The following is a 24,856-nucleotide window of genomic DNA, read 5'->3' on the forward strand; positions in this document are numbered from 1 at the left end:
GTGCTCATGGAAAAAATTATTTATTATTATTTACATAATACATATATAAAACAAATTAAATTAAATTATACATTTTTATTATTATTATTATATAAAACAAATACAAAATAATATTATTTTATTTTTTATTTATTTCATATATAAATATACATTACATATTAAATAAAAATCAATAATAATTAGAATAAGTTAAAATATAGCCTACAGTGCGCACACACACACACACAATAAATTATTTTAATTAATTAATAAAATTAATATATTTAATATAATTAATTCTTATAAAAAATAGTATTTTCAGTATAAATTTCAATGCGAACATTATATTATTAAACTACTGCAGTAAAGGCTTTCCTTTAACAAATTTAGGTGTGAAATGTTAATGCAGCGCCACACATCTGCTGTTTCTGCAGGTAGTCGAGTACTGTCTGTGTCTCTGTGTTTCTAAAGGCCTCTATCTAACCGGATGACATTTGCATATGCAGAACGTTCCATGCCTCTGCTCGTTGCCGCGGTGTGCCGACACATAGGAGAATCCACCCTTGCCCCCACCCCCTTCATTAATATGTATGTATTCTGAACGGTGCGTGGTTGCTGATTAATGCTGTCTGTCAATTTCTTACAGATCCGACAGTGCTGTGGAAGTTCCCTCAGGACTTTGGAGACCAGGTTGGAGACAGAGGAACTTTTTTTTTTCTCTGCATACACCCCATCCCCCCCACCACCACTCCACTAGCACCACATCCACGACCCCTCCTGCTCCTAAAGGCTTCCCTCCTTCCTGTCTTCCTTCATTTTCTCTATCTCTCTCTCTCTGCCATGCAGTGTGATGTTGCTGATAATGAAATGCGGTGAGCAGGTCTTCAATAAGCGTTGTTCTGGTAATTATCAGCTGGCTGTGATGTGAATGGGTGTGGATGGAGCTTCTTCCTACACCCACTGCTGTATCTCACACCAGTACAGCTGTGTGTCGCTCATGAGTTAGTACTATATCACACTAGTAATGCATAATAAGCGTGATCAAGAGTACTGAGAGAGTGATATACCAGCCTAAACAGTCAGTATTTGGCTGTTTTGAGATGATCACTTCACATTCTACCTTGTCTACTTCAAAATGTATTGTTTTTTTAATTTAATGTGTATTTTTTAAATATTCATTAAAAAAAATATTTTATTTTCAAAATAATTTAATGAATATTAATATTTTGTCTAAAGCAGTGGTCGCCAACCCGTCGATCGCGATGAAAAATGCTTTACATTTCTGGGGTTATATTAATGTATCACTGAAGGGAACTGTCTTGAGAAAAGTTTCGATGGCAATGGCATTTTCTTCTCCATATAAAGCGCAACTCTGCTTTGTTTACAGCGGTAACCAAGGAAACGCTATTGTGCGGTCGGTTCATAAGCAGTGTTGCCAAGTCCGCGGTTTTCCCGCTTTTGCGTTCTCTCGCAAAAGATATTTGCGTTCCCTTTTGCGTTCTCTCGCAAAGATATTTGCGTTCCCTTTTGCGTTCTCTCGCAAAGATATTTGCGTTCCCTTTTGCGTTCTCTCGCAAAGATATTTGCGTTCCCTCGCAAAACATTTGCGTTCTCTCTCAAAACTTTTGCGTTCCCTCGCAAAACGCAAATATCTTTTGCGAGAGAACGCAAAGTTTTGCAAGGGAACGCAAATATCTTTGCGAGAGAACGCAAAAGTTTTGCGAGGGAACGCAAAGTTTCTCGAGGGAACGCAAAAGTTTTGCGAGAGAACGCAAAAAAAAATTTCCTCCCACCCCTAATTTTTTTTTCCACCACCATGTCCCTTTAGGGGCTCCGTAGAATCCAATTTGCTAGTTAAAAAAAAAAGAAAGAAAAGAAAAGAAAATCTGAATTCTGAATCAAGGTATTTATTTTATTTTATTTTATATATAAAAAAAATTAAATATTAAACAAAAATAAATATTATATACATTTTCATTCATCTAATGATTCAGCAGCTTTGAGTACATCTTATTTGTTGTTTAATTAATTAAAAAATTAAGTAATTAAATAGTAAATCTATCTGTCTGTCTGTCTGTCTATCTGTCTGTCGTTCTCTCTGTCTATCTGTCTGTCGTTCTATCTGTCTATCTGTCTGTCTGTCTGTCTATCTACTTACCTGCTTACTAGGGGTGCAATGGTTCTCGGTAAAAAATCGAACCGTACCGTTCTCCACACACGGTTCGGCATACACTAGGACCGCGGTTCAGCTTAAATCTGACAATGCATTTGTAATATGGTTTGTTAGAGTTCGGCTAATGCATGTTTCTGTTGATGGATGCAAATTCTGGCTTCCCAATACATTACAACAAGAGCGATGAGAGAGAAAAAAAACAATACGTGGACAAACCAGTCACTCTTTAATCGATGCGAGTGCTTTATGCTGGAATAACTGTCATTTATGCCGTCATCACGTGTTGATAGTGGAGGTGAGACCTGAACAGCACACGTTGCTATCGGTGTTTAAACTAAAATCATTTAAGCCTTGCCAGTTTAAATATTAAAGAGCCAGAAGACATGAATTTGCGCGCACAGTGAGAAGATCTGTGTGGTCGCTCATCCGAAGCTCGTGAACCGGCGTCTCAGAACGCGCGCAAATATTAAGCTCTCTGTGAAGTATTGTGTTTGAATGGACAAATTCACACAAAAATTGTCAAAATGCCCGTCGGAAAAGCACTATTTATTTTATTTGTATCTTTTGTCACTGTTTATTTATTTGTGCTGTTGCTTGTAGTTAGATTATTTGTTCTTATTTTCTTTATTTTTATTTGACAATATAGCTTTTCCCCTAAACATAGCACATACCGAACCGTACCAAAACCGTGATACAAACCGAACCGTGAGTAAGTTGAACCGTTGCACCCCTACTACCTACCTACCTACCTACTTATTGGCATCTGATGTTAAAAATCAATTGAGCATTAATTATAAGTGCTTTAAAAACCTTAAAATCTTTATAATTGATCATTTTATTTCCCTCTTAATTACACTTCTTTCAAGTAGGCGTTGCAGAACTTTATGATCAGTAAAAGAAGAATTGAAATGTTTGCATGTATGTTGTTGTCTGGAGCTTCAGTGTAGTTCATGTCTTGTGTGTTGTCTGCACAAGGAGCAGTGGGTTTGGTTCTGGGTCATAGCGCACCGCTGCAGTTTTCACACTTTTTTTCTGCTCGCTCGGCCTCAAGGTCTTCATGCACAAGCCTCTCCTCTCGCGCAAAGCAAATTGGACGGTTCATTATGAACTAAAATGAGAACAAAAGAAAGGAGACGTGACCGCCTTTGGCTTTCATGTGCACTTTGCTCTTCATCAGGCTTTTGCAGAGATGCTTCAGAAACTCTTTTCTTGGCCTGCAAGAACAAAAAGTGAGAAGTGTGATTTAAATAAAAAGACAAAAAAAAACCTACCACGCTAGTCCTCCAGAAAAGTCTTGTTTGGTGACAAGATCGTTTCTAGCTTAAGATGTGTACAGATGGATCGGCCTTTTCCACATTGACGTAAAGGCTCTCATTGAGTCGCCTCATTACCAGGATTAGGCTCTTTTTGCGTCTTTGTACGGCTGCTCCCTTTCTATCCGCTGAAATCCTTTTTTCCCCCTAAGTTAGCCAGCATATGGCAGCAGCAGCTCCGATCTCTACAGGCCTCCTTTGTTTATCCTCTTATTGTTGCGGCGCGTAATGACAGTTGTAGGCCGTAGATCGGGGTGGAGGGGTTACTTTACCCCAGGGGAGCGAGAGAGAGAGAGAGGGCGAGGGAAGAGACGGAGAAAGACAGGACTGTGGATTATGGAAATATGAATTGATTTTTTTATCCTCCTCTCTTCCACTAGCCACTCTGCTCGAATAGGGACTCTAAATGAGGGGTGAACAGACTGGAGACTGGCACAGAGGGCGGCGAAATATGAAGTGCGATCCCTCGGCCCCAGAGACTCGCCGTGGCCGCGGTCACCTACAGCTGCCATGTGGAGCAGCTCGAGCGCCGTATATATCTGAATCACAAGGAAGCCATTTTTTGCAAATGAAGCAGACAGATGGAAAAGCGAGACTTTATCGCCCCAATCTCTCTCAGATCTCTTTCCGGATGTCAGTTTAAAGGGAAAAATAAAAGAAAATAAACGGATATGCGGGTTATTCTTTCTTTTTTTTTGTTTCTGTGCTTGCCGTAGAAACTCATTTATTTGACATTATTTGAAGTTTTTTTGTAAGGATTTACTATGAAGCAGCTCATGTTTTCATTGATGGCAGGTTAAGGAGCAGCAGCTTGTAAATAACTGGAGAGATTAGCTGTTCTTGTATTTTACGTTTATGTGCAGTGAATGTGTCGCACTGCCTTGAGCCCTTTATAGTCTTGTGTGCTCGCCAGTTTGTGGTCTGTGTATGATCTCAATGGGAAGTTTCATCTGTGATTATTGAGCAACACTAAGAAATCACAAATGACTTTTTTTCTTGATGCTTCATAGCAGTGTGCAGCATATATTAATGTTGGTTTTTATTAACAGGTGCAGTTATGGTTATTAGCAGGCCCACATGGAATCTGTGCTCACAGAAAGCTTTAAAGATTTCCACAGTATTTATCCGTCGTACATATATTTAGACTAATTTGATCATGATTTCAGTTAGATAAGAGTGTAGCATGTTTCTCTGAGAGGTAGCAAGTTCTGTGTAACACGTTTCTCCTTGATTCAATTTTGAGTGCATCTCCTTGCATCCTGTGTGTGTGTGTGTGCAAACTGAATATATTATGTAAACACACTTATTTTTATTATTTTGGAGGCGATTAATCAATTTGACAGCCCTAAATGTTATGTTATGTTTTATGTTAAACTTATCATTCATTAAAAATCAAATGATTGTTCCATTAGCTTTCTTTTTATTAAAAGGAACAGTGAATTGAGAGCATGAAATTATGTGAAGGAGAGGGGGAAGACGTGTCAATACATTATTTAAAAAATAAATAATCACAAATTAAAATAAGTATTATTATTAGATACAGTTTTATGTTTATTATTATTATTATTAATTTAAAATGACATGGTCATTCCAGTGAGCTTTCTTTTTTTAAGGATAGGAAATGATGAAGAAGATTAATAAATCTGACTAAACATGTCATCTGAAATCTGATCGTGTGAGCCATTTTCGAAATTGTTGCAAAATAGCCAATCTCCAATGGCCACACATCAGTCAAATTCCATGTTAATGTTGCCGATTTCTACAGTTCAGCTGTAATGAATTAATGTAATTATTGAATATTTATGTCTATCATATCGCAGTTTTATAAAAACAAGAAACCATCAGAGGTCATGTTAAACTAGATTTGGGGTTAAGCAGGACCTAATATTCTGTTTTTAGGAGGTAATCATATTGTCTTGTTTATCTATCTCAAATTTAACCTTTAACCTTGACCTTATCATACCCATCCTTGAGATTTACACATTTCTCCAGCATTGCTTTGTATTCCGAAGGGAATAGCGCAGTGCTAACATCACATTCCAAGCCACCAGCGGAGTGTGTTTGCCCTGATGGATGTTGGAGAGTTTCACAGGAGCCTCCAGATGTCACACGGCTCTCCTTCTCCTTAGTTAGGTGGCGAGCCAGCATGCTGAGTGAAGCTACAGCTCATGTAACAAAGCGAGAAACTGCGTCCCCCGAGCCTCGCGGGGCAAATATTTGTCTAGCTTTGACACAGTGTACAATCATATGCCCCAAGCCTGACACTTCATGATTGGTAGCCTTTCCCCCAAGCTTCACCCCCTCCTCTGCAGGACATGCACCAGCAGCACGGGGGGAAGGCCAACCAGCGGAGCATCATCAAGGAGCACGAAGAGCGCCGGTGTGGTTTCAACGTTTTAACATGGAGGGCATGTGCGAGATGAGCCGTGATTGAGGAGAACATCGTCTGCCGGTGCTGGAGGAATGGGAAGGGGGGCCATGTCTTGCTCATGGGGTATCTCTTACTTGTCTCATTTTGGAGATTTTTTCTTCAGCTCAGACCTCCAGAGAGTGGGCAATGTAAGGGCTGGGCCCAGTTAGCTGGCCTTTGCGTCAGGCTAGTCGAAACTCCCCACTAAGGCCACGCTGTTGCCCGTGGCGTCTGATTACCCTGACCTTAGGGCTTTGAGAACGGAAAAAAGTGTTCTCCTCACGGTTTTATCTGTTAGCAGTGCCAGAAACGCTGGAGGGTGCTTGTAGGAAACGGTCTTCATTACATCGGATGTCTCAGACATTGACTTATTTATCAAGAAAGTGACATCTTGCAAAAAATAAAAGGATATTTTCGACTCGGTCTCACGTCCTCTTTGAATGTGGAACGGGATGATTGGTCACACGTTGGTTTTACTTCCCTCTACAGCCACAGTTTCGGTCCACCTACTGAACCGAAATTAAGAACTGCACGGTGACCTTCCATTTTTGAAACGTTATCGTTAAGTATTCTAAACCTGAGCTGCGATTTTAGATGTGCATTGCGCGACAAACCTCAATCGAGGAAGGAAATGCTTGTCGTTGGCCCAAAGTGGAGGATGTCCTGGTCAGGTGGAGGAAGAGATAGACGAAGAGAGCAAGAGAGAGAGAGAGAGCGTGAGGGGGTGGTGGTTGCGTTTCTCAGAGACTCCACACGCTTGATGTAGCTTCTAGCCACAGCTGAGAGAGAGAGAGACAGCGAGAGTGAGTGAGCGAGCGATTGCGCGGTCCAATGGGAGTTGACGGCTTAAACGCAGAAAATCCCCCAGGCCACTTGGCACTCAATTAATGTTTCTGGCTCTGCGGTTCTCGGGCATATGTAGCTGAATCTCGGCTTGGCCCAGAAGAATATCAGTTGTGTGTTCTGAAGAACAAAAACCGCTCACCCGTCACATTAATGTATTCATCGCAGAGCATTTTGGAGAATCTATCCTCCTGCATTTGCTTTCGAAATTAAGTGAGACCTTGTTGTTTGTACACAGTTTTAGTAGCCTGAATATCACAGAGACTTGTGGGTGGGCTTTTATTCACTTTGAACCACCTAGAAACCACCCAGAACACCCTGGAAACGCCCTAGCGACTATGTAGCTCATTGATTGCACAAATTGGCTAATGAGCAAAATGGGATTGAATCTCTGTATTAATTTGGAATATAAGGAATTAAAACAATTTTACACACTTTTTCCTCATTTACATTTAGCCATTTTTGTCCCAGAGGCCAGTTTTTGTTTTTCACACTAAAAAACTCTGGTTTCCAGTGTCCACAGGCCTAGTGAAGTTGATATTACAAGGCTTGGGGTGTTTAGCGTGGAGGTTGTGTATCCACACTGCCCCGTGTCTCTTCCCAGCGGTCATGTCACACACTTGCCAGTTCTTTAAGTGGGCAGAGGATCAATACATCACCTGCTACATTTCCTTAAGCAGTCTCACACAGACGGCGTTTTTGCACGGGAAAGAAATAACCTCTGTGCCAGCACACTGAATATTAGCTTCTTACCACCTAAGGGTCAGCGCAAGAAGCCACGAAAAGAAAAGGAAGACGAGGGCTAAAGAAGAGAAATCAACCACCTCCCGCTCTGCTCGGCTCGTTTCAAGTGAAAATGTAATGCCCTGTGTCAATTTGAAACTCTGGAAGAGCTACCCCTTTAGCACTTTTCCTCGGTCCAGGAGCGAAGTCGGCACTTATTAAAGGCGCATAGTGCAGGGTCAAAAGCGGCAAGCCAGCAGCATATGATTAAAATGTAATGAAAGGAATCTCGGTTGGAGATTTGGAGATTTTATCCCCATTGATGTGCTGTTGCATCAGACAGCATTGCTAATAGAGAATATACGCTTTAAGCTACAGCACCTCAAAACTGCATGACCATTATATGGCTGGAAATGGTCTTATGTGCTGATCTGAGACCAGGCATTATTCATTTTAGATTTTAATTTAATATCGTGTTGTTGGCGATATGAAGTTTATTTCTAAATTGATTTTAATATTTACATTTTAAATTAAAGTTTTTTTTAAATATCAATCCTAAAGACTAAAGAATAAATTGGCAATTGTGCAAAAAATTGTCGAAATTTGATAATTTTTTTCTTTTATTTGATTGTCGAAACAGTTGCACTTACAAGAAATAAATTAGCAAAAAAGGCAATTGTACAGAATAAAGTTGCAATTTTGAGTAGTAGTTACAGTTAACCTTAATTAATACTTTGTCTTTACCATTAAGTTTTTTAAAAGACTAAACCTAAAGCATGGAGTGTAAATTTACAGTTGTGTAAATAAATAAATAAATCACAGTTGTGGAAAATAAGTTTGCTAGTTTTTTTTTTTTAAAAGACTAAACCTATACCATAGAGATTAAATTTACAGTTCAATCAATCAATCAATCAATCAATCAATCAATCACAATTGTGGGAAATAAATTTGCAATTACAAGAAATTAAGTCAAAGAAATGAGTAATTGTTAGATAAAGTAGCGTATATGAGAAACAGTTCAAATTACAAGAAATAAAGTTGCAATTGTGAGAGAGAATGTTGCAGTTTTGCTAAATAAAGTTGCAATTTTAAGTTGACATTAATTAATGGTTTTTCCTTAACCATGACATTTTTTAGAGACTAAATCTAAAGACTAAAGAACAAATTTACAGTTGTGTAAAAAAAACAAAGAATAACTGTGGGAAATAAATTTGATATTTTAAAGCTGCAGTCCGTAACTTTTTTTTGTGTTCAAAATTAACAAAATGTATATAATAAGCGAGTACACCATTAATCCATTTTCCAAACCGTGTTTTTGGCTTATCCAGAATCCCTACGGTACACCTATAATAAATGTTTATATTCGGACTATTTTAGACTGGTTCGGGTAGGTACCGCTGCGGAGTAGCCCAGTACCTGCCTGATTCGTCATATACATAAACAGAGAGAAGTAGCTCCGGCTACAATGTTCTTCCGCAAGACGCATGCAGTTCTGTTTATTAACCGCTAGAGCGCCAAAAGTTACAGACTGCAGCTTTAATTAAATTATGATACATTAAGTTATAGTTATGAGAAATAGTCACAATTGTTCAGGTTGCAATTTTGAGATATAACATTGCCATTGTGCAAAATAAAGTTGCAATTTTGAGAAGTAGTTAGAGTTGACCAGTACAGATGGTTTTTCCTTAATCTTGAAGTTTTCTAAAGACATTTAGGCAATGAGAGTAATGATTGAGTGTTCTGGTTGAGAACACTATTTTCATATTGCAGATAAAAATGGCCATTAAAATCCCATAGATTTACATTGTAGGTGGAACCAGAGTCATATCTAGACCAGAATATTGATAGGCAAATGCCTAGCAACCACATAGCGCTATGAAACCTTAGCAACACCTTAGCAACCACCACCAACATTCTAGCATCATGGAGGCGAATTTAGCAGACGAGCAGCGCTTGCGTTTTCTTCAGAAAATGTAGAGCTCTATTTTTTTTTATTTGTATTAATTTGTAGTAGTAGATGCATTTATTTGATTTTAGACCCAGTAGCACTTTCGTCGTCATAACCACGGGGCGCTGCATGTGTTACGGCCGCATTCTCTGACACCCAGAGAGAGAGAGGGATATGGAGAAAGAAGAAGCAGGACTTAATTGGGGTTTGGGGGTACAGTGAACACTGATCTGTGGGGAGATTGGGTTTGAACCTGTCACTGGGATCTTGGTGCCGTCAGCATGGTGGCTCTGCCAGTCTCTGTCTCTCTCTCTCTCTCTTTCCTCAGACACACACACACACACAATCACACACTTCTCCCCTGCTGGAGACAGTTCCATAGCGCCGTGTAGACCTGCTGGCTGGCAGAATTTTTAAAGAGCATGGAGGTTTAAAGGCAGAAACCCCTGGGGAGGAATCCCACCAGCTTGGAGAGAGAAAAGGGGGAGTTTGCTGTCTCTCTCTATATATTCCTGTCTTTCTCTCACCTTATCTCTCTTTTCTCTCCTATCTCCGTCTGTCGCTCTGTCTGCCTGGATGCCTGCCTGTCTATATCTCTCAGTTCTCATGCTTTCTCTCCCTTTCCTTCCTTCTGCCTCTTTCTCTCCTTTTCTTTCTCCTTCTATTTCTCGCCACATATCTCTCGCACCCCCCTCCCTCCCTCTTTCATCCCAGTATTGACAGAATGAAGAAATGCTTTTCACTCGCTCATCCGGAGCACCGCTTAGTTCCCACTCACAACATCTTTCTCTCTCCCTTTTCTTTTTCTCTCTTTTTCTCCCTCCCTCCCATTCTTGTCTTGCTGTTCCCATCTAAATATTCAACTCTAACATTCACATCACCTAGTAACATTGGCTATGTTCATGCTGCAGCTGAATGTGGCCCGAATTGGATTTTTTCCCCTCACAGAAGTGACACATATATATTTTTTTTGTCATGGAAGTCCGTTTCAGAGTAAAAAATCACGGTAACAAAAAGTAGTCACAATTGATCGATGAAGAAACAGCTGCAGTTACGAGAAATAAAGTATAGTTGTGAGATAAAAAGTCGCAATTGTGCAACATAGCTATAGTAGTTACGTAGTTAGTTACAGTTTTGGAAAATGACATTGCAAGTGTGCAAAATAGTCCCAGCTATGCAAAATAAAGCTAAAATTGAGAAATGGTTGCAGTTACCAGACATAGTTGCAGTTGTGAGTTATAAAGAATGACATTTGAATGACAGTTTTAAGAACATAAATCACAATGAATCTGACATTTAAAAAAATTCCAATCTGCAAATTATGAAAAAATAAGTTGCAGTAAGGAGAAAATCACAATTGTTAAAGTAGTTTACTAGTAGTAAATTGATAAAGTAGCATTTATGAGAAATAGATGCAGTTGTGCAAAATATAGTTGTGAGATTAAAAGCAGCAATTGTGCAAAATAGTTAAAATTTTGAAACATAATGACAGCTGTGCAAAAATCACAATTGTGCAAAATAGATTTGCAATTGTGGAAAATATTTGCAATTGTGCAAAATTAATTTTCAATTGTGAAAAATAGTTGAAACTGTGCAAAATAAAGTTGCAATTGAGTAGTTACAATTATGAGACATAAAGTTGCAATCATGAGACAGTCACAATTGCCAGAAACTCGCAATAACCAGAAATATTGAGTTAAATAGTCACAATTTGGTGAAATAAAGTTTTTTTTTTTATATGTATAGTTCTATAGTTTTTGAATGACAGTGTGGAGAGCAAAAATTACAATTAATTTTTTCCCATTTAAATCCAATCTGGGCCAATTTAATTTTAGAAATAAATTGCATGCATTTTTTTTTCATTAATACCTCGAACTAACTACTAGATGTTCATCGTAATTGCACTTTTGAAAGCATTGTTATGCAGAAGCAGCACATCCCCTGATATCGGTTGCTGCTGATGCCAGTGCTGAATCTTCTGCTCCCATCCAGCCCAAGAGAAGCTCCCTTCCTCTGCAGGGAGTTCAGGGAGGGAGCGGTAGTGTCTCCCGGTAGCGTGGGGTGGTAATAAATGCTGCTGGTGGAGGAGAGAGAAAGAGAGAGAGATAGTGATAGAGGAGAAGCTGTGATTGCAGGCCTCCGCAGTGGGTCCAGGGGGGAATGGAGACTGCTGTCTCATTGAGTGATATCCCTGTCTCAACAGTAAATAAATAATGCAGCCTGCAGAGTTCACCCTGCCTCCTCCAGTGAGTTGTAAATGCATTAGCTGTTTTATATTCTTTTGTCTTGGGAAAATGGTTGGTAGGGAGGCAGGGAAAGGGGAAAAAACAGTACAACCACACAACAGGAACGATAGCAACTCACGTTACACCTCTCCTCCCAGAGCACGCTTTGGTATAGTCCCCTGATCACCTGGATGAATAGTAATAAAACGGTGAGAGAAAAAGGTGTGTAATGCACATGCGTACTGAGATTTAGATCTACTAAAACCTTGAGGAGAATTGTGAGAATATTTCACTTGGATGCTAATGGACATGAATGGATTTGAAAAGCACTTGAAGTCGACATGAAATCAAATCAGTTTCTGGTACTTTTTGTTCAAATAAATGTCTTTTTGTTCAATCCAAACATGTTCTGCCCTGAAAAGACTTTCTTCTTTGGCTGACATCATCAACCTTTCGTTTCATTCATTTCATTTGACTTTCACCCAAAAACGGAAAATTCTGTCATTTACTTACCTTCATGTTGTTCTAAACCTGTGTGACTTCTGCAGAACACAAAAGATTTTTAGGCCCATACAGAGTCAATGGGGTCCAATCTAGGACTTTCATTGTATAAAATATCTTCTTTTGCTTTCCTCTCAATTTATCATATCAAGAGCACTTTTTATGATCCCAATGGCAAAATCAAGTACTGTGAATGCCATTTCATGTTGACATGTAATGAAAGGAGTTTAAAAGGCACAGGCTTTGGAGTTTCATTGGTCCTAATTATGGCTTTTCTTGCGGTTATTTAATTCTTTAGACCATTTCAATTGACATGGCATTATGAATGCATTCATTCTGCTGCATGTTGTTACAAATATCACCTTTTGTCTAGTCCGAATGTTATTTCCAGTGTGAATTCCATTGCAAGTTCCTGTCAAGCAACTCAGATTGACAGCAGGGACCAGCGTTGACTGGCGTCAAGCAGGCCAGTGTGGGACCCGCGACAACTTCTGCATCTACGAAGGAGACAATTTTATTTGCGTAGCATCCGTTTGCATACACTTCTGCAAAAGCGTGGCACAGCTTGGCATAAACACTCGGGGGGGGGAAGCACCTATAGGAGTTAATGATAGTAGCAGTCACATACGGCAGCATCAGGCTTGTGTATGCGTGACAGCTTTACTGGCGTACAGTCATCCGCCATGCCACGACACGGCGAGGATGTTTCTGCCGCTGCCAACGTTCCTCTCTCGCCTGCCAGAGCATTCAATCTCCTCACCGCTCTCTGTATCACATACTAACTCTCTCACTCTGTCTTTCCCCATCAGCACCACCGCCTCCCACCGAGAAAAACAGCAACCAGTCATTATCCGCACCTGCATATAAATGCAAATAAAAACAGACACCCTCGCAGACTAACGCACATACACGCACGTTGAACAATTAATTTTGTTTTAAAGGGTAGGTACGGGTATGGAACCTGCATTTGAACTACCCAGCTGCCCCCAAACACACCCGCACAGTTCATTTGAATGGTCGCAGCTTGTTATACATTGAGCAGAGGATCACTGGCAGTTCCCCATGGCTAGTCTACAGTGCAGGACTGGCCAGACGTGGCTAACCCATATGGCTATGGAAATCCATATGCTGCTGGTGCTGGGACTCTCCCTCTGGGGCTGTGCGGGAAAGTAAAACCCCGAAGGCTGGCCGTCCTTTTGCCCCCCTCCTATCCTTCCCGCACCTCCTCTGAACCCCTGGTGCTGCACAGCCATTGTTCCTACAATCTGCCGTCACCTCCGTCGTCCCCACACCTCAAGCGAAACGATCAATGAGCTAATGGCCACTAATTGTTTTAGCCTCTGATCACCCTCCCCCTTTACGTCAGCATGATGTAGTTTCCCTTTAAATCCATTCGTTTGCTCATTCATTTGCCAGGTATTGTTCTGCCTAATGAATTGTTATCGGAATAGTTTATCGGTTTCATCTTATTTATACGGTTTGCCTTACAAATCTTGCGGTTTGTTGAAAAAATGTATTTTTACTCTTCTAATCAACTTCTGGCAGACAAAATCATGAGAAATTTGTTTGTCAGCTACTGTTCTACTTAATGAATATTTATTTGATTTATTTGACTTGAGACAATACTCAGCTTCCTAGCAACCATTTAGTAATGCAATAAAAAAAAATTAGCAATGCACTAAAAACGTAACTCCGTTTGTTTTCGTATTTGTTTGCCATCTACTTTTCTGCCTAACGAATATTTATTTGAAACAGAACCATTCATCTGATTAACAGGTTGTACTACGAAAATCCCTTAGACCTGCATCTTAGGACCAGAATATCATAGAGAAGCGGAGTTTGTCTTTTTTGGCTTGAGACAATATGCAACTATCTAGAACATTTTAGCAAGTATTTAGCAATGCAATAAAAACATTGAGTAATGCAGTAAAAACAAAAAGTGTTCCGATTAACGAGTATTTCTTTGAAGCTAAACCGTTTCATTGGATTAACACAATTTGTGCTGCAAACATAAATAATAGCTCAGATCATGCAGTTTGTTAAGAAAATGTGTGCTTTTACTTTTCGAATCAGTTGGGTTAAAAAAAAAAAAAACTGGCCAGAAATCCCTTGCATTAGAGCTGTATCTAGGGACAATAGAGATGTGGAGCTGGACTCTTATGACTTATACAGCCTCCTAGCAACTATTTAGCAGTGCACTAAAACACTCCGAACACGTTAACAACCTCAACACTCTGGCAACCTATTATATCACATAATCCTCTTTATCAAATCATTTCATGCCATAACCATCAATTAAGTAATTAATTAAGGCTTATCCTTCAATTAAATGTAATTCATATCAGTTAGCGAACAATAACATGATTTGAATGGCTCTTAATGTCTTTTATTTGCTTCCTTTTTAGGAGGTCCTGCAGACAGTGCCTAAGTTCTGCTTCCCATTTGACATTGAAAGGTAGGTCATCCTTCATGCTTCTGGAAAATAAGTTAATCGATGATGTGTGAATTGGGAAAAATTAGGATGTTTGTTTATCCAACACTCATTCACACATGCACACGAGGCTGTCGTAAATGACTCACAGGGTGGAGCCGCACACCTCCTTTGGTTCCAGTAGTTCTTCTGTTTCTAATGTCAGACCTTTCACTGAGAGGTCCATAGCAATAAAGCACCTTTATAGAAATTAAGATCTCCGCCCCCAGTAAACAATGTTTGTTTGCTTGTCTGTCCTAACTGGCGTGATGTTTGACACGTCTCCTGAATAAATGTGTTCTTCTCACAGCGGTATGTGTGTGTGTGTGTGTGTGTGCGTGCTTGTGTATTGGCTTGTTTGCTCTTGGAAATGAAAAATGGAAAGCTCTGTTGTATAGTTTATGTGCTGTGTGAGAAGTTCACTTCCTTCCAGCTGAAGCTTTGTTGCTGCCATCTAGTGGAGATAAACTACACTGTCACCATTGGTTCAGTTCTTTACAACCTTAAATGTAATAGAATCTTTCTGCTATCAAATGGATATGAATTTAGTGAATGCATTAAATGTTTATAGCATGTTTTTGGTAGCTTTTCTGATATTTTTCTAAAATTTTACTCAGATAAGAGTAAATTTAGCTGGATATGAAAATGCTCGAAGTTACAGTCACTGTCTAATACAGTGTTTCCATCAAATGTAATTGAAATGTATTTTAATAAAAAAATTAAAAAAAACTTTTATTAATTATCTCTCTGTTTGATGGGCTGCAGAGTGTCCCAGACTCAGGTGGGCCAGAACTTCACATTTGTGCTCACAGACATTGAGAGCAAGCAGAGGTTTGGGTTCTGTCGGCTGACGTCCGGCTGCAGGGTCTGCATCTGTTTGCTCAGGTAAAAGAGCTTTACTGAATCATTTTTTTAAATTAATTTATTTCACTTTTTTTTTTTTTTTTTTTTTTGCTGTGTAATGCTGTGTATAATTTTCATCTTGCCAATCTGCGTCACAAAATAAATCATAAGTAAGGAGAGATTTCACTTTCATATAAAAAAATATACTATTAATATATCATAAATAGATAGAAAGTTTGATGGATTGAAGAGGCATTTTTTTTGAACAATGTCAATTTTCCTGTTTTAAGGAAAACAAATTCCAGATCAGTTCTAGATGCTGAAATAAAGGGATTAGAAGCAAACTATACTTAATTTTTATTAAATAATAATAAACAGATAGGAATACTTCTTCCTTCTTTTTTTTTTTTTTTTAGATCATAATATGCTTGATCATATATTCAGAATGAGCTGTTCCACTGAGATTGGAAAGCTGGAGATAGAAGACTGTGTTACATAAACGATAAACCAGTGTATTTAATAATACAAATACATTTAGTAATTCAGAGCAGCTCAACTGGGACCTATCACATATCTCTCCCTCCGTCTACATGGTATTGATGGACAATCGCAGGTTTATCATTGTCATGATGAGCTCCTGTCGAGATCTCTCCTCCTCCCACCCCGGCCAGGATGGCCTTTGTGTGTGTGTGTGTGTGTGTGTGTTTCTCTCGTTCTCTCCTCTCGTTATTCAGGCACAGAGGCATGCCGGAGACTGTTCACCAATAATTATGCATGAAGCCCTGCTGCCAATTAGCAAGAGTCTCCCCTGTCCCTTTCACTGAGTTTTACATGCTAATTCATTTGACATATGATGTATAAAATTCATTATGCATTCTGAGTAGTTTGCATGGCTTCCTTCATTCATAATAAGAAATGCATTCAAAGTTGTGTTCCTTTTTTTTTCTTTAAGACCTTAGACTTCTTTTGTTTATGTCATCTATTTGGAAAGAACATGGACAAATGTAACAAAAGACCTAAAGGAAGTTTTGTTTTTCTGCCTTCTTGCAGAAGAATAGAGGATAGAAAAAAGTATTTAAGAATAATATATATATATATATATATATATACTTAATTTTTCCTATTCTCTATTGTAGACACATCTGTCTATCTATCTATCTATCTATCTATCTAGTCTTGTTTTTCTTGTTTTAAATATGTAATATTAAGTGTGAAGTTTGACTTACAAATTCAGTGAATTATATATATTTTTTCTATTGATCTTTTAGATATTATAAGACACATAAATTGATATATAAATAATTGTATAAATTATAACAACTTTTTTCTTATTCACACACATTTACACTCCACCAGAATATAAAAGAAAAGTAATTAAAACAGTTAGTGTCCTTGTGATTGTTGAAGTGCTGGGACCATAAAATTGTCACCTAAGCTTACACAAGGAAGTTGCCTAATGAGAGGGACAGTTTTATGTGGACAGCCCTTTGTAGCTTTGCAGGTTTAGCCCAGGCCAAATAGGCCAGGGTTCCTTCAGGCCAAACCACTTCAAAAGCACAAGCGTTCCGTTTTACCCCACCCTCTCCACCCATCCGGCCTTCGGACACTCCGAGCACATAGCCTTCGGACATATGCGAGACCCCAGATGAAATAGACCCTCTCTCTCCCTCTCGCCTGTTTTATTTGATGGCTGAGACCCGACTTGGCGTCTTCCTTAGACAGCAGAGGTTTTCTTCAGTTAGTGGCCATTTAGCGATATTTCTTTCCCTCTGCTGAACATAAAACTCAGGAAAAGTCAGGGTGTAATCGTATCTCATCCTGGGAAGGATACAAGGTGCAAGCTGACTTGCTTTTAAAGCTCCTAAATACCTCCAATGATTTAGGATGCATGTTGATTTAAGGGCCGATTAGATCGCGCAAGCGTATAAGACGAACCAAAGACCGTGCATGGAGTTTAAAATTTCAAAATAAATGCATAATATGACTTATGACTGATTTATAGTGGAATTTTGAAGCTTGAAACCACTACTGAGATTTTTTTTCTAAATCAGTAAAACGTTTTATTATTATTAAAAAAATTATATAATCAGCATAACAGTTTGTTTTGAAAAGATGAATTGAAAAAGTAACTCTTTGAAAATTATTTTTTCCTCCTTTTGCTTTAATGACAGCAGCACTTTTGATTAGTCATTTTGATTAGTGACCTAGAAATAGTGAATAATGTTTAATATTTTATTAATTTGATTCTATTTTTATGCCAAAATATGCTTTCTTTTTACATAAAAACATATTTCCATGTTTTAAATCCCATATTTTCTGTGTGTTTTCAGACTTTTTGGTCTAAAAATAGATTCAAACCCAGCAGCTGTCTTAACAAAAGTTACATTTTGGCTCAGAAGTAGTTCTCAAGTAGTTCACACCTAATTCTCGAATATACAAATACATCTTTTCTAATCATGTCATGACCTACACATTCTCCCATTCATTGGTGATCAGTTTCTGTCTTTTTTTTTTTTCCAGCTATCAAACCAATTGCTCAAGCTTATCTGATGCTTCTGGCTGTGGAAGCAAGGAGCTCGAGTTTGTTAGGGATTGCCAGTAAGCCACAGATAAGTTGGTTTACTCTCCGAATACACACGGCGCTAGAGAACCTAAAAGAGCCCTTGAGATTGGCTCGTCTCAGCACAGTTCAGCATGATGAATGTTCCTCTATCAGAGGATTTGCCCAATACAAACACATTTTTACTTACTAGCTGTGAAGAGATTGGGCTGGGGTGCCGTGCTCCCCTCAGCCTATTTATAAAAAAAAAATAAAAAAAAAGTTAAAATGAGTAGAAAAATTGTGTGCTTCTGCCTTATGACTTAAAAAAATTAATCCAGGATTTTGTGAAAGGTATTCCTCCCTGGATGTCTTCATAAACGCAAGTCTGCTGCTTATCGAGCAGTGATTTATTTGACTTTAAAACAAAAGATTTGCATGCTCTCATTTAAGACTATAATGAATGTTTGTGCTCTCCAAGGCCTGCCGTGCCTTTCTGACAAGGAGAGGCTCCCATTTAAATCCCCTTCACGTGTGAAAAATGAAGGATTAGCATCCAGGAGCCTCGCATTTTAAACAAAGAGCGAGTGAGAGAGAGATAGATAATGATTTTTCTTTGTTGTGCAATGCAGCTTGAGCAAGGTGTCGGTCGATTACGATATTTCAAACAACACGTCACGCTAACCAAAACACGCAGACCACGGATTATTTTTTCTCATCCATCGAGAAATTTGCATAGACACATTTCATTTGGAATAGTGTGACCTGGTTTGCGAACGTCGTCATGCACATCAAAATATTGGCATGTTAAGAGATGATTGTTTTAGGTTAATGGTCACCCAGACTTGAAACTCTCACGCTTGAGCGCACGTCCCTGGGAACGCCGTGCCACTGGCCCCTTTCTACGGATTCGGCAATATGAAAATTTGTGTTAGATACACTTAGTTATGGTTTTTGTTGTCTGTTAATTCCAGTCTGCTGGAGAGCTCACTGACCCATGGAAGGATAAAAAGGGGGGAAAAAAAACTCCAATCAAGACTCGTGCTCTGTGGTTTAACTGGGATCAGATGATATGAAAGCTTTTCTGCTTTTTCTTTTTCAAAAATTACCGCATCTATTAATTCAAGCTTCTTCTTTTGCTCTATCTTTGCCAATTAAGGTAATCAAGCATTAGTGACAGACAAAAGTCGAAGCTCTGCGTTTGAAAAGAATAGCTGATGTAATCGCTCTCGGTTAAGTGTGAGATTTCAGACCGAGTCGAAATGCATGTTGTAATCATGCCTACATACCGGGAAAGAAAAAGTCAGAGCCCACTAGCAGGCTGCATTTTTTCACTAGATTGCATAACAAAATAAATGGTGTGTGTTCTTACAACCTTCAAGCCAAAACAACACACTGGCCGCGTTCCATCTTTAAAGGCCTGTCAACTTTGCCAAGATTCTGTCAGGCAGCAACACACACAATGTTTCAGATACTCTTGGCTAGTCATTGTGTGATTAGTTAATGCACATTGATAAGGTGTGAATTATTTCTGTACTCCTGCTAGGAAATGTAATTTTAGAAATTCATTATTAAGAGAAATTAATTTTAAGGAGAAAAAAAATGGTGACATATGTAGTGACTTAATGTACGACAGTGAGGTTCAGGTTGTGCATCTGGGCACAGCATGCTTGTAAACCATCCCATCCCTGGTTTATTACAGGCTACAGTGGTCCAGACGTGTTTTTGTTGAAGAAACCAAATACTTTTATTTAGCCCGCTCCGTGGCTGGAATGTTTAAAATGCAAGTGTCAGCGAGTAGCAAGAATGTGATAATAAGGTTCACTGTAGCCGAAAATGCTAAAGGAAGTCTAAAGCCCACCAGGTTAAAAGTCAAGGTGAGGAAGAATCGGCTGTGGTGTATTTGAGAAAAATGATGTCCACCCTTTTGAATTGGGGCTACAGTGTTGTTTATAATATTTTCTTAAGTATTTTAATAAATAATTGTTTAATGCATTTTTTCTTCTATTTTTTTTGACAGCTATCTACCATGGTTTGAGATTTATTATAAGCTGCTAAATACCCTTGCAGACTACTTGTCAAAACACCAGGTAAGTTAAGGGAAGTCTTCAACTTGTCTTCACATGTCAAAAATGAGCACAATTACAGTAGCAAAGATTTACACAATACCCAAGATTTACACAGAAATTTGTATTAAATCTGATCCTTTAAAAATTATAGTGTGATCATTTATTCAAGAACAGATTTATGAACAGTTTTACACATTATCAGATTTCATGTAGAGTTTTAAAAATACAATCTAAGGTAAAGTTGCACATTTCTGATAATGGTTTTATGATCTACACAAGAATGTGCATTAAATGCAGCAATTTACAAAGAATTTTTTTTTTTTTTAAAGATTTACTTGAATTTTCATTATATGCTGTACTTCATGTAAAATCATTAATAAAACTGCTCTTAAATAAATTATCACATTTAATGCGAATACTGCTACCCATGGAAAAAATTAGCAAAATAACAACATGAAAAAATAGGCTTATGAAAGGTTAACACAGAAATTTGCAATTTTTATAAATCCATTTTTAAATACATGATTGCATTTAAAGCACATCTTTAATGATAGGCTTACAGACTTTTTAAAACACCAGCTAAGTTGAAGTCTTGTGTTTAATGAGCAAAAATTCAATACATAAGAATGACTTTGAAAAGATTTACACAGAAATTTGCATCACATGCGCTCATTTATTTAAAAATGGTTTTATATGAACCATTGTACACACATTATTGCATTTAATGCAAGAATGTACCCTTGCAGACTTTTTAAAACTTTGGCTTAAGTTAAAGTTGCACATTTCTGAAAAATGTTTCACAGAAATATTCATTAAATTCTTGCAGTTAATGCAGGAATGGTTTTTAGATTTACACAGATTGGCATTATATGCTCTACCTTATTTAAAATCGTTCTTAAAACCATTCTTAAGTTATCACGTTTAATTTAATCCAAATTTCTAAATAGACTACATATCAAAACGTTAGCCTTCAAGGAAGGAAGGAAATTCGAATTCAAGGAAGGAGCCTTCAAATTAAGTAAGTTAAGAGACATCATCAGTTAAAATTTCAATATGTAAACAGATCAAACCGTATCTGAAAGTTCATTTATGGAGAACTGTAAATATTTGTAATTGTAAAATACATTTTTCTCTGTGAGGTCACTTTTTCATGTGGCTGATTGCACCGTGCCAGACCCCCTATTGAGCAAACGGCTAATGTCACAAATAGCATCGAAAATTACCAGCATTCCTGCCATCCAGCTTGTGAGCCAAAAGTGCCACTGCAAAGCAAAACTCGAGTGTTTTGTTTTGTGCAAAGACAAAGGAAAAAGAAAAACGTCATCTATAATCCATCTCAGCGAAACAGGCACAGTTGGTTGGTTGCGCTTTGCTTTGCAGTGTTGGTGACATTTAACAGACCGAGCATCAAACAGGAAGTCAGTCCTCATGATATACGGGAAAACAAATTGTCAGGAAATACACTGTGCCAAATCATTTTTTTTCTTTCTGAAAGTTTCACAGTAGTAAGAGACGAAGAAAAGTTTGAATTAAGAAAAGGGGATGAAAATATTAAGCTAACATCAAATGAAAAACAGAGTCTGTGGAGCCAGCGTGGAAGAGTGCTCAGAGTTTCTCTATCAGCCTGTTATCGTTCTGTTATGTGTAACGGAGCCGCTGAAAGAGAAGTGAGGAAGTCCAAGCCTCCTCTACACAAACAAATCACGGGCTGAGTACACTGGGAGTCACAGGGGTCAGGAATTAAGCCGTTAGATGCTCTGTGTCATCGACCCGCACCATTACCAAAAGTATGCCTTTTTTTTTTTTAGAGTTTCTCCTCATTCTTGAAATTTCATGTTTATCATTATGTAAAGTACATTCTCTTTATGATTTTCATTGAAGGCATTTAGCAGATGCTTATTCAGTGCAACTTTCAAAGTCATTTAGCTTCATTTATGAGACTGTAGTGGTCAACAGATGGTAGAACTGCAATTCAGAAAGTTTTCTTTTGGGAAAAGAAGTGCTGCCTCTGTGAATATGTACTACTTGATACAAATAAACAGTACACATAATACAAACACACACACACACACACATATATATATATATATATATATAATTTACAAATAAAGCCTGTAGAACATGTTTCAAAGTGCTCAATTGTTCAACAGTGTAATAGTTTGGTTAAAAATGACTTTACAAACAATCTGCACAAAAATGTGCATTTAATGCAACAGTTTATGTAAGAATCGATTTGGGAAAGATTTACACATTCACATTGTGTGTGACAATTTTATGTGAAATTATTATTTATTTATTTTTTTGTGGAGGGGGGTGCTATTTATACAGATATTTGCATTAAATGCAAATATTTATATAAGACAATTTTTACCAATTATTTGCACGGATATTTGCGCACAATTCAGCAATTTATAGAAGACTGTGACAGATTTATACTTAAATCTTAAATAAATTGTTTTTTCATACAATTTAAACCAAAATTTGCTTTAAATGCGACAACTAATATAGGATAATTAAAAACCAAAATGGGCCTTATTCATGAAATGTGAGCACAACAGATTAGTCTAATTAATTCATAAAATCATTCTTAAGTAAATCGTTGCACTCAATTGAATGTGAAAATTAAGATTTAATTCATGAACAATTTACATACATTTGTTTTACCCAGAGCAATTTCATAGAATTTAGATGGACATTTGCATTGAATATGACAATATAGAAATATTTTTGCTGGTGTTTCAAAAATGAAACAATTATATTTTGAAAGAATAATATATATATATATATATATATTTACTTACTAATTAAACTTACAATGTTTGGCAGAAGGGTTATTATAGTTAACTAAATCTGAAACAAAAAACATAAACCATAAACATTTTTTACTTGAAGACATTTCTCATTTTAATTTAGTTTAACTTGATGTACTAAAGTAACTGAAATAAAAATGAATAAAATTATATTGGCATGTATAAACAACTATTAAAATGACAAAAACAAGTTTACTAAAATTTTAACTGAAATGAAAATGCAAAATATAAAAAAATAAAATGATTAAAAATATTAATAAAAGCTACAACAGTATCTCAATGATGCTAAAATAAACTTTTAAAATTTTTTCCCTTGCAAAATGTCTAACAAAAGCATAACTAGTACGCATAAATGAATTGTTTGAGCGAGTAAGCATGATTGGGTTGACTCTTGTCGTTCCGTTCTGCGTGAGGCGACGTTGACTGACGAGGAAGGACAAGAGTGCTGAAGGTTTATGGCGAGGGTAAATTAAGTGTTTCCTCAGGCTGTGTAACTGACCATGCGTGTGAGCATCCAGGCTCTCGTAACAGCGGCTTGCACACACATATGTACAAACACACGCCATACATGCTGCGAGCTCTGGCCACACAGCTAATCTGGGATCTTGCTTACAAGGAAAGGTCTATCTAAATATGTGCCTAACTATTCAATGTCAGACTGTGTTTTAACAGCAACGACATTGCTATTCTACAGCAAGTTTGAGAGGGTAAATTGCACTCTTGTCATAAAAGCTCGTAAAAGCTCAGCGTTATAATCCTGAGGCCTGTTTTGAGGCGAAGCTTTTCTCCAATGGCTTCTTAAAGCCGCCCGCTCTGAGGAAGGACCTTTGGTTAATTACGAACAGCCAATGTTTGCCATAAATCATCCCCAGAATAATAAGCGTCTGCCGCAGCCTAGCTTACCGTCTCTTAACCTCAGGATCGCTCGTTAAATGTGTGTCAGTCAGATATATTTCTCTTCTGTAGACTGCTGTAGGAATACTTTACGCTGAGCGCTTTAAATCATGGAATCGCTTTGCAGTTGCCATTGTTTTCCTTTCGTACTCCTTTGGTTGTGCTTTTTTTTTTTCATTTGTTGGTTTTTCATATTTGTCTTTTTTGTCCTCACAGGAAGATGACTTGAACGACATGTTGGAAACGCTGCACAACCACCCCTTGCCAAAGCCGAATACGCCAGTAAATCTGAGTGTGGTAGGTGCTGGGGAGGGCTGACGCTTTGTTTAGAAACAGAAGTGGGACCACCGGCCTCTCGCGCTGAAGTTCAATTATTCTATCTGTCTGTCTATCGTTCTCTGTCTGTCTGTCTGTCTGTCTGTCTGTCTGTCTGTCGTTTTATTTATCACTCTATTTATTAATCGTTCTTTCTATCTATCGTTCTTTTACTCTGTGTCTCATTCCATGCATCTGTCAATATTTTGCAGTCTGTCATGTGTATGTCTGTCTGTCTGATCTCTCCATCTAATCCGTCTATATTCTTCCTTCATTTTTGCAAGAGCAACTACTTACATTTTGCCAATGGGCAAGTAGTGCAAGATCCAGGAAGCAGACAGTCGGTGAGTGGAGAGTGAGTGTGCTGAAGGGAGAGGGATGAAAAGAAAGAGAGAGAGAGAACGGGGCAGTTCTGAAATTTGGAGCTGTTGCCCTAATCGCATGGGAGACAGCTCTCCAATTTTGCCAAATAAACCAGCTCTGTTCTTTTTTTAAAATATGGCAAAAAAACCCATCTTGGGTCTTGTTGTCAGTTTTTTTTATTCTTTTCTGGAAAACAATCAAACTTGCTAAATGATTCATGCTCTTCCACACTGCTGTATTTTTTTTCAAATATAAGTTTTTTTTTAGTAAAAGGGGTCCTATTATGCTCTTTTACAAAGTCTTGATTTTGTTTTGGGGGTGTACTAGAACAGGCTCTCATACTAGGTTGTTCGAAAAACCGTTAGCTGGGCCAGTGTGTGTTGTGATTGGTTAGCTGGGCCAGTGTGTGTTGTGATTGGTTAGCTGGGCCAGTGTGTG

General features: G+C 38.0%; 1 protein-coding gene across 3 annotated transcripts in view; it reads left to right on the forward strand.

Moving 5' to 3' along the window:
* Nucleotides 1-24,856, forward strand: part of LOC107712206 (DENN domain-containing protein 1B-like) — a 97,270-nt gene that overhangs the window by 25,337 nt on the left and 47,077 nt on the right. For 2 of the 3 annotated variants that reach the window (XM_016517368.1, XM_016517377.1), the window contains exons 3-8: nucleotides 626-669; nucleotides 14,521-14,570; nucleotides 15,351-15,470; nucleotides 19,988-20,057; nucleotides 23,957-24,037; nucleotides 24,340-24,399. In XM_016517368.1, coding sequence (XP_016372854.1) covers nucleotides 626-669; nucleotides 14,521-14,570; nucleotides 15,351-15,470; nucleotides 19,988-20,057; nucleotides 23,957-24,037; nucleotides 24,340-24,399 — 425 coding nt within the window. The remainder of the gene's footprint in view (nucleotides 1-625; nucleotides 670-14,520; nucleotides 14,571-15,350; nucleotides 15,471-19,987; nucleotides 20,058-23,956; nucleotides 24,038-24,339; nucleotides 24,400-24,856) is intronic. The other variant, XM_016517383.1, reaches the window with a different exon arrangement.

This window comes from Sinocyclocheilus rhinocerous, unplaced genomic scaffold (assembly GCF_001515625.1).
Source record: "Sinocyclocheilus rhinocerous isolate Xijiao unplaced genomic scaffold, SAMN03320098_v1.1 scaffold2538, whole genome shotgun sequence".
NCBI lineage: Eukaryota > Metazoa > Chordata > Actinopteri > Cypriniformes > Cyprinidae > Sinocyclocheilus > Sinocyclocheilus rhinocerous.